Below are 10,221 nucleotides of genomic sequence, written 5' to 3' on the forward strand. Positions count from 1 at the left end.
ACATAAACCATACCTCATATGATAGCGCTTTACATACATTAAAAATACATATCTTTCCTTTGATTGTAATCGAGATCTATAGCGGAATAGGGAGGTCACGCTCGACAGTCCAGAGCCTGAGAAAATCTCCTCCCGACCTCTTCCTTCTATTCAACTATCAGTTGCGTTTTCTTCTCTTACGTGTCAAACCCTCACTACTTCTTCACCATTCTCATCTCAAACGTTCTGTCTCATTATTCTTCGATGCCATGCTCTAGGAGGGTCAATGATACCTGTGACCGCCGGTATGGTGTGGTTACGAATTCAGAATATATGCGCATCTCCGCAATGGACAAAGTACGCGATACTTCTTATATTCCCGGAACGCTTGCTTATCTTGCTCCATTTTTAAGTCCCTGAAATATAAAGTGCAAACTTATCAAAGTTATCCACCAGAACAAGTCCAGGGACACATCCAACGTTATACTCAGGCAATGGTATGTGATTTGTCACTGTATTCATTCCTGATCGCAGGCATTATCTACGTGACACCACTAGCTATATCTGCACCAACATATCCTCACACTACCTTTGCTCTTCAGCCCGCAGTCTGTACGGCAGGCAAGAGCCCCTTCAACCACGAGAAACCACCTGGCTCGAACTGCGATATGCTGGATAGAACGGAGAAGTGCCCGAGATTGCGAGGTGCCAGACTGTCGAAATATTCGACGCTGGAGGGGGCGCTTGGAGGAGGAGAGAGAGCCCAGGTATGAATGTTCACCTATGTATTCGCAACGCATGGCCCAATTGCTGAGGCATGCAAGGTGCCACCGCAACCCACCGCGGCACCTGCGTTTACAGCTTCGCATGTATACAATAATGGAGCATCTCCGTCGGGATCGTCCAATCCCGGGATGACGACATACCCAACTCCCATATCACAAACGTCGCCGGCGTATAGCCAGGGTGCTACGCCGTCGGCATTGTCTAGTCCACCGACATCTCCAGATCAATTTCTTCCCGGTAGCACAGCGTCGATGCGGTCTACTCGACAGGCAATAACAGAGGGACTTATCTTTGGTGACATCGCGGGAGAGGTGATATCCCCAGCGGACGGGTTCGATGTATGTTTGCAGGAGGGGGGAGCTTTAGAGGACCTGAATCCGGCAGCCTATGTTGGGCTCGGCGAAGCTGTATTCGAAGGGGGCGCTGAGGTACGAGCTCTTACCTCCACGTCTAGTCTAACCTTAGTTACTGACCTTGGGATTATATAAGGTTCTTGGAACACTCACAGAGCCCATGTATACTTCACACCAACGTTTCCTCGGGGGCATGACGAGCGGAGGAGCGTCCACGATGGACGGATACAACATACATTTGGAGAACGAAGCAGCGTGGGCCGAAGGATACAACGCACCCGTGGAGAGCGGAGTAGTGTCAATGGTCAATGCTTGTTACATACCTTTGGCGAACGGGCTAGGAGGTACCGACTCGGCGGCCTACACATGGCTCCAAGAGAGAGGCGGTCAAGGCCAGAACACCGTATGAGCTCTTATCATATGTTTACTTCGACCGTCAGCGCTGATTCTTGGGTCGATCTAGCTACAAGGAACAGCGGCACACATCCCGCTTGCTGACGGATCGGCCGTCACAAACCAATATGAGATGCCTGTCGAGGGGTGGCCAAATGCGAACGGCGCTCATCTGTCCACCCAAGCATGGTCCGGGGAGACGTTGTATCCCGGAGGCAATATGTTAGGTGCTTGCATCAGTACTTGCCATTGTTGCCCTAATTCAGGGTCATACTAGCTCTACGCAGCTCAGACAGGACCCACCACTAGCGTGGGTTTACCCTTCGTAAACTGGGATATTTCACAGAAATGGTCAAGTTTAACTAGTTCAGGTCCGTATGTCTATACCCCGATCGTACAGACCCTATATCGAGGGGTCAAGCAGGTAACAGTCCAAGCGCGTGGCTTGCTAGGCTTAGTACTGATGATCGGACTGTTTCAGACGTACCCCTCAGCCACGGACGATGGTCAGGCGTGGCCTGAACACTATTCCATGGAGCTTACTCAATACTTCCATGGATACAACACCCAGTTCTTGCAGCCATGTGACACGTTGACACCTGGAATAAGTCAATGCACGGCTCCCGAGAACCAGTACATTAAACCTACCGAAGAACACAAGAAACAGGCAACGTTGCTGTACGGAGGGGCCCAGTTAAACCTTTATAGAGCCAGCGCTGAAGCAATGGAATTCCGCACTTACTGGGCACCATCTCGCCAGATAGAGACAGCGGGGGAAGTGTCTATGTCTGCCACTGTTGTGTCTGATCCACCAGAGCCACTCCGGATGATCAGGGGATGGATTGACGGTCCTAACATGAGCGTACGGCAACTTACAGAGATCACACATAGTCGAGGTGGAAAAGACCCGTGGTGTGATTGGAAGGGCAGGAAAATAAAGCTCCCGAGATGCCCAGAAGGATATAGCTGCATCCTGAAGTTCAAGGTGTGCTACACTGTCTCTGAATGAACGTTCACAACTTAAAAGAAGTCGATACTCGCAGTACGGCAACTATAGACTGCCCACCTCAAAGATGACATTCGAAACCGGCATTCTCAGCCGCCGTGACATCGCCGTGCAACTTGCATTGAAATTCCTAGAAGGCCATTCCCATCTGATGGTATGCCGGAGTCAGTGTTGTTCCACACCAACACTTTTGCTCACCTTATGGCAGTATGATAGACTGCGACGATGCCAGCAGGCAGGGCATCAGCACGATCCATGCAAGAATTGCGATCTTGGGGGCCCGCCGGAGTCACTGCAGGACATCATACTCACACGAATCGAACAAAAGGGGAACCAATTTCGGGGTATCTTCGAGAATAGGGATGGAAGTTATAGCGTTTATCCCCTCGAGTCTTGAGATGTCATGGGCATTGGTTGTGGTTCCACTTCATGTAACCACAACTTTGAGGTCTGGATGGGAATAGAATACTGGGGCCGTTCAGACTTGGTATACGATGTATTGCGAATTCCCGATAGTACCGTATCTGCACGTCAGCTCTGCAATCAGAAGTAAGTCAGGCCAGCGCCCGCATTCCGCCTCCATCTACATCTTGTCACAACCTTCGTTTGCGAGACGCATAGCCAGTAAATCATGATGATCAGTCACAAAGAGAAGTTAAGAGCTGTGTATTCATAAAGGGGGGCATGCGGTGTAGATACAATGGATGAGCAGAACGAGAACACAACATCGTCTCTTTGTTTCCACCACAAAGTCATGGGGCTTACCAGGATCTTGCCATTTCCATGCGTCCAACTCTAGCTTCAAACCGTTTCGCAGTGTTGTCCGTGCTCCTTGCAAGCAGTCTGGAACGCGACATTTACACCCACCGCCAGACAAACGTGACCTTCGCGACTACACAGTATAGATTAATGTTCACTGCTTCAGTAATCATCCGCCGACTCCATTGCGACCATCCATAACGAGCTCCTCGCGATGGACATTTCTGAGCCATCCAGGCAACCGATCCGCCGCAGGAAGGAAGATCAGGGCGTGCCATAAATTTCGAATGCTACACGAAAATGCGATAGATGGCAGATTTCAAAGAGAAAGCTAAGATGAGGTTGAAGAGAAGAGTCGGCGTATTCCTGACTCGCGCAACGCTCACTGGCAAATCGTCACACGTGGGAACCAACCACAACCTTTTGCCGTCTTTCGGCGCGAGCTCGTTGTGGATAGTAAGCTGACCGGGATATTGATAGCGTAACGGCTCAAAGTCGTAGGGTCTCTAGCCGCACAGACTATCCGTTTGATATGACAACCGTAGAAGCCTCGAGAGCGAGGCATAGATTTACCACTCCACCCTGTACGTGCCCCGAAATGTCTTCCAGGCATTGCCATAGCCCGCAGCACCGGTGATTTGCAGCATGCATAAGGGTGTGCAAGGCCCTTCACGAGCATGCAGTCGACGTCGACTGGCAATGGCTCGGGCCCATCATTAGTACCTGCAACTGCATGCCTCCGGGCAGGAGTCACAGCGAGGACCGTCGTAAACCCTAGTCAGAGTGAGTCGTTTTGTTCCTGGTGTGCCACATTGACTTCTACTAGATGAGAATAGATACTAGCTAAGCCAGCCAGCCAGCCGTAGAGATAGACTGGCAGAGATTCATGCACGATGCAGCGAAAACCCAGAAGCATATAGCCCAGGTGCGAGTGTTCACTAACCTGTTTGCACGGTCGAGTACCAAACGCGAGGACAGGCTTATCGTACACCTCAAACTGTCCATATAACGCCACACCAGCACCGATGACTTACCCTGCCTGCCTCGAGGCAGCTACATCGTCGGTACCTAAGTTGACCACGTACTCGACGTTGGCCGGTGCCCTCGGTGAAGAGTGGGAAGCGCAGGTAAGAGATATCCACTTACCTGCTTGAAATGCACGAATACCAAAGGCTTTCAGAGGACGCAGCACGCATCCCAATCCATCGACATGTACGACGCCCTTATATTGACGACTTCCTCCGCATACGCCGAGGCCCTCGCACCATCAGTGTCTCACCCTCAGATGTCAACGTACGTCCTCCGGATAGCTGCGACCTGTCAAGAGGCATCAGAATCCGTCGAGGCATATGCTACCCCTGCGCCGATGACGCACGTAAGCTACAGCAACGACAATGTACATTCACCTTCATCCGCGCCTCAGCTGGGGGATATAGACCGCCAACGGGCAGGATCCATTGTGAGCTATTAGGTGAATTCCAGGCCTATAGATCGATGACAACGTCTGGAGAGACGGATGAGAGTACACCACAGAACATACCTTCGGAAGGGTGGGGGGATGGACGAAGCGCCGTGTTACTCGCCTATTCGTATCTAGAGAGGTCAGATCAAGGCCGAAATCAGGTACGAGGTCTCGCATGCACAATATACCATAATTTACTACCGTCGGAGCTGACTACGGATCCTTCTAGCCCTACGAGTGCCACGACAGATATATGTTTGGCGAAGAGGCAACGGGCGAGGAGTCCCGTGATCAGGAACGACAAACCATCGACGAAGGGATCATGTCCGCATACTCGGGGAACGGAGAGGCATGGCATGAAGTGAGTATGGTGCGAGCTCACCTTCATACTTTCGAACCCTCAGTATTGATCGGTCTTCCCAGCTCCATGGGCAGCAGCCAGGACCGCTAAACAATCAAGCACAAGTCTTCCAGGACTGGTGTTCTGTCCCCATCCGAAAGTGGAGAAGTAATCTCCCTACGTCGCTTGGGCAGCCTTCACACGCAGCCTATGAGGTACGTGCTGATTTACATAGGGTGTCCCCGTGGTACTAACTCACACGCGTTATCAGCTGTACTCGTCGGCGACAGAGTCTGACCAAGTGTGGCCCGCACAGGGTGTAAGGTCCCTGCGCGCGAGCCAGGATTACCACGCCCGACTCCTGCAGCTATTTCAACCATTGATACCTGAAATGAGTCAATGGACGGCTCCCGGGAACCAAGTCATCAAACTCACCGAATATTCGGAACAACAAGCGACTGAGCTACAGGCGGGAACCTCAGCTCTCCCGCAGTTGGTTGCTGGGTTGTCGACATCAGCAGAATCTACGTCCAATGACCAACAGTACGTATTCCTCTCGTACCAGCCGTCACAGTCGACGACAGAGAGGGCACTGTGGGTTGGGAGGTCCCCAGCGCGGAAAGAACAAAACAGACGCCGAAAGCACCAGACAAAAATCCCGAATAATACATCCAAGGACCGGCGGGTAGACCATCGAAAAAGGTATCGATCCCCAGGAGCGGGAGACACCTCCAGTGACCCAGTGCACCCCAGCACCTCCAGCATTCCCAGCGTCACACAAGACCTTGACCTCCCAGCCCCCCGAGAACCTACTGAACCTAACCCTATTCTACAGCAAGCTACACAAATAAGCCGAAAGACGAGAGCAATGATTCACATCGCTACCCTCAACATGAACGGCCGTCATGCGCCACAATTAAGTCACTCTCTGATATCAAAATGGTCTGCAATACACTCGCTCATGCGTGAGCAACGCATTGGTATCCTTGCCCTGCAGGAAACCCACCTATCCGAAGAATATGTCCATGACATCCACAAATTGTATGGCCGTCGACTGTTTGTTATCAACTCTGCTGACCCGCAGCGACCAACGGCATCAGCGGGTGTCGCCTTCATACTCAACCGAGAAATTACAAACACTGCGGATATAGAGGTGGTAGAACTCATACCTGGCCGCGCTCTACTGCTCTTCTCCACCTGGCATAAGTCCAAGAAATTCTCAATCCTGAACGTTTACGCACCGAATGATTACACCAAACACCCAGAATTCTGGCGAGAACTGTCCTCACCCTGGGCAAACAACCACCTCCCTAAACCCGACTTCATGTTGGGTGACTTCAACCTGGTCGAGGATCCTATCGACAGATCCCCACCACATACTGACCCAATACCAGCCACGGATGCCCTCCGAGACGCACGCCTCACCCTCGATGTTGTTGACGCTTGGCGTACAGACAACGGTAATGACCGAACCTATACTTACATGAGTGCCCGCTCCCACTTCTCCCGTATAGACAGAATATACGCACGACGTTCCCACTTAACTACCATACGTGACTGGCAAATATGCCAATCCATAGTCCCAACTGACCATAAACTCACCTCCATCCGTTTTGCACCTACTGATGCACCCCAAATTGGCAGTGGCCGCTGGACATGGCCGCTAGGCCTACTCAATGACAACACACTCCTTGGGCAGGTTGAGGCCCTAGGAATCTGCCTGATCCAAGCCATGCGGTCTGCAAAGGACACAAGAACAGCAACGGCAAACCCACAACGGCTATGGGAAGAGTTTAAGCAAGCCATCACCAACATTGCTAAGAAATATGCTAAGACCTCCATGGCGAAACTAACACACCGACTTCGAGCCCTGCAGGCTGAACTGAAACAAACCCAAAATGACCCCAGTTTCGATGACTCAGTGGATCTCAGAAAACATGCAATGCTCCTGGAAAGCGAGATAACACACCTACACAAAAAACGTTTTGCTAAAGCCCAAGCCCACGGAACTGCCCAGTGGGCATCAAAAGGCGAAACTCCCTCAAAATACCTGTCTAGGGTCTTAAGCTCCAAAACACCCCGCGACCCTATTCACTCACTCGAAATACCCAACTCGAACCCCCGACGATTTGTGACATCCTCCACTGAGATGGCGGACATTGCGTGCAACTACCACGAAATATTACAAACCGTAGACACCAATGTGCACTCACCCTCCGAACGCTGCACCGCGATTGATGAAGCCCTTGAAGCAATCCCACTATCCCAAAAACTCCGATCCCAATTGAACACTGACCTCGACGGTCTGCTCACTGCCGCACACACAGATCAGGCACTCAAAATGTCAAAGACTGGCACAGCAACCGGCCTTGACGGCATTCCGTATGAACTCTGGAAGAAACTACACGAAATACATACCCTGAAAGCTAAAGCAGATGAACCCTCATTCAACGTGGTTGCCACCCTAACCTTAGTGTTCCGTGACATCCAATCACATGGGGTAGACCCATCAACTAAGTTCACGGCTGGGTGGATGTGCCCCATCTTCAAGAAGAAAGACCGCAGTAACATAGCTAACTATAGACCCATCACCCTCCTGAACTCAGACTATAAAATACTCACTAAAGCCCTCGCAATGCAACTAGCTAACCATGCCCCGACCCTTATCCACCGGGACCAAGCTGGCTTTGTCCCCGGCCGCTCCATCTTCAATCATGTGCGCCTCTCCCAAGCTATGATCAGCTTTGCCGAAGCTATGGATGAAAATGGCACCATAATTGCCCTAGACCAAGAAAAAGCCTATGATCGAATCCACCACGACTACCTCTGGGCCACGCTTAACAAATTCCAACTCCCGGACCGGTTTATACAAACAGTTAAATCCCTTTATGCCAATGCATGCACGAGTGTAATGATTAATGGCATCCTCAGCAAATCCTTCCAAGTCACCCGTGGAGTGGGCCAAGGCGACCCTCTGTCCTGCCTACTATTTGACCTAGCGATCGAACCCCTCGCATGTCTCCTACGCGACTCAGATAAACTCTCTGGCTTCTCAATCCCGGGTATCAAGGATAAAGTCCTAGTAACGCTATTCTCTGATGACACCACCATCTACTTACGTGAATCGGACCGCCTCGCTGACCTGAATGACATCCTGAACCTGTGGTGCAAAGCCTCCGGTGCGACATTCAATACGGAGAAAACTGAAATAATACCAATTGGCAGACTGGCGCACCGCCAACATGTCCTATCCTCCCGACGCCTCCATGTTGATGACCCCCCACTACCACTCTCAATTCACATCGCCAAGGACGGCGAAGCCATCCGCTCACTCGGTGCCTGGATTGGCAACCTCATCAGCAATGCCACACCTTGGGAACCAATAATCGACAAAATACAACTTACCCTAAATCGCTTCCAACAATCCCACCCCACGCTGTTCGCAAAATGCCACATGATCCAGTGGACGGTTGGAGGTATGTCCCAATACCTAACCAAAGTCCAAGGCATGCCTAAGCACATCGCCCAGGCCCTTGAAAAGCTGACCCGAGGCTTCATCTGGGAAGATGCAGCCCACCCTCCCATTGCCCTGGCCCATCTCTACAAACCCCGACGCCAGGGCGGTATCGACCTCCTGGACATAAATGCCAGGAACGAGGCCATCGAACTCACCTGGCTACGTGACTATCTCGACATCTCCCCAACTCGCCCGGCCTGGGCATTTGTCCTAGATTGCCTAATAAACCAATTAGCGCCTGAAGGGATTGCATCCGAGGCCCTCATGAATTCATTCCTGCAAAAATGGGACCCTCCCACACAAGGCCCCCGTGCTAATACCCTACCCCCATATACACTCACAATGCTGAAAACAGCTCGTAAGTATGGTGTAGCGTTTGCACCTGCAAAGCTCTCACAGGACCTTAAAACCCAACTCCCCGCCTTCTATCACCTCGGTGCAGCACCCCGTGCGTATGTTGCGCCCCGCATTGAATGCCTCATCCACAACCACCTGTCAAACGCCAAACAAGTCAAACACCCACTCGTTCTCTCGGCCCGCCTCCGCGACAATCCAGGGCGGGGATGCCACAACCCCACGAAATGCTGCGCGTGTCCCGCTTGCGCGCTGGACCGGCGACATGGTTGCACCAACCCACACCGCTGCGCAAAAACTGCCGCTGCCATACTTCAATCTTTCTCAGACCTGACCAACATGTCAAATCGCCCTCACCCAGACAACTTAACTCTCACCCATCGCCACCTGGAGAAAAACAAACAAGCCCATGCCGAACAGGGCACCATCACCTTTGACCCCACGCTAACGGCAAAGAACAGTCTGGCAGAATGCTTCCGGGTGTTCCTAGACCCAAAGACTGTATCCACCTCACCTGCATACCGTCTACGCACCCCTGCCACCGGCCTCAACCTCCCCCATCAACATATAACAGTCTACACCGATGGCTCATGCCTACACAATGGTAAGGCTAATGCACGCGCCGGAAGAGGGATCTACGTACGCCCCCATAGTCGCTATAACCGCGCAATTAGGGTACCAGGCCCAGACCAAAGCAACCAAGCCGGAGAACTTACTGCTATACTAGTTGCCCTACAAACAATCCCCACCTTCCGCCCAATAACCTTCATCACTGACTCGATGTACGTCATAGAAGGCTTGACTCGCCACCTAGGTACCTGGGAAGACCAAGGATGGATAAACATCGAAAATAGCACCCTCTTCCATGCGACAGCATACCACTTACGAATTCGATCTGCTACCACAGCGTTCCAATGGGTAAAGGGCCATAACGGTGACCCAGGCAATGAAGCCGCTGATGCCCTAGCGAGGGAAGGAGCCGAAAAAGACCAGCCTGACGAGATAGACCTCACCGTCCCGGCAAACTTTGCCCTCCCCGGTGTGAAACTATCTGCACTCACCCAGCACCTCGCCTATGAAGCTATCCGAGCACGGAAAGTCGCCACCACTCAACCGCGCAAACATGCAACCTACAATATTTCCCGGATGCGAGATGGACTCCACGATGTAACGCACTCACTGGAACCAGCACCCCAGTTGTGGAACTCTTGCCGCAACCTAAACCTGCGACCACTAGTCAGACAATTTCTCTACAAGGCCATTCAAAGAGCG

The 10,221-nt window shown here is 51.9% G+C and overlaps 4 protein-coding genes across 4 annotated transcripts in view; all 4 read left to right on the top strand.

The window, feature by feature from the left end:
- Positions 1 to 893: 893 nt before the first annotated feature.
- GLOTRDRAFT_96985 (uncharacterized protein) lies at positions 894 to 2,914 on the top strand (the record flags this gene model as incomplete). Its single annotated transcript, XM_007872853.1, has 8 exons — positions 894 to 1,193; positions 1,255 to 1,521; positions 1,582 to 1,738; positions 1,799 to 1,821; positions 1,858 to 1,935; positions 2,272 to 2,496; positions 2,555 to 2,671; positions 2,726 to 2,914. 8 exons carry the CDS (start codon positions 894 to 896, stop codon positions 2,912 to 2,914), a joined length of 1,356 nt encoding a protein of 451 aa, XP_007871044.1.
- Positions 2,915 to 6,039: 3,125 nt separating this feature from the next.
- GLOTRDRAFT_50456 (DNase I-like protein) lies at positions 6,040 to 7,032 on the top strand (the record flags this gene model as incomplete). The annotated part of the gene is made up of 1 exon (XM_007872806.1): positions 6,040 to 7,032. A coding segment is annotated over one exon (993 nt), but the record flags the coding sequence as incomplete, so codon positions are not given.
- Positions 7,033 to 8,097: 1,065 nt separating this feature from the next.
- On the top strand, positions 8,098 to 8,709 carry GLOTRDRAFT_28428 (uncharacterized protein; the record flags this gene model as incomplete). Its single annotated transcript, XM_007872800.1, has 1 exon — positions 8,098 to 8,709. A coding segment is annotated over one exon (612 nt), but the record flags the coding sequence as incomplete, so codon positions are not given.
- A 906-nt stretch (positions 8,710 to 9,615) lies between these two features.
- GLOTRDRAFT_28074 (RnaseH-domain-containing protein) overlaps positions 9,616 to 10,221 on the top strand; it is a gene marked incomplete at both ends in the record, with an annotated part of 1,677 nt that continues 1,071 nt past the window's right edge. Inside the window, one exon of the mRNA XM_007872799.1 lies at positions 9,616 to 10,116. Within this exon, the coding sequence (XP_007870990.1) occupies positions 9,616 to 10,116 (501 nt within the window). The remainder of the gene's footprint in view (positions 10,117 to 10,221) is intronic.

The sequence above is a fragment of the Gloeophyllum trabeum genome, assembly GCF_000344685.1.
Source record: "Gloeophyllum trabeum ATCC 11539 unplaced genomic scaffold GLOTRscaffold_00020, whole genome shotgun sequence".
NCBI lineage: Eukaryota > Fungi > Basidiomycota > Agaricomycetes > Gloeophyllales > Gloeophyllaceae > Gloeophyllum > Gloeophyllum trabeum.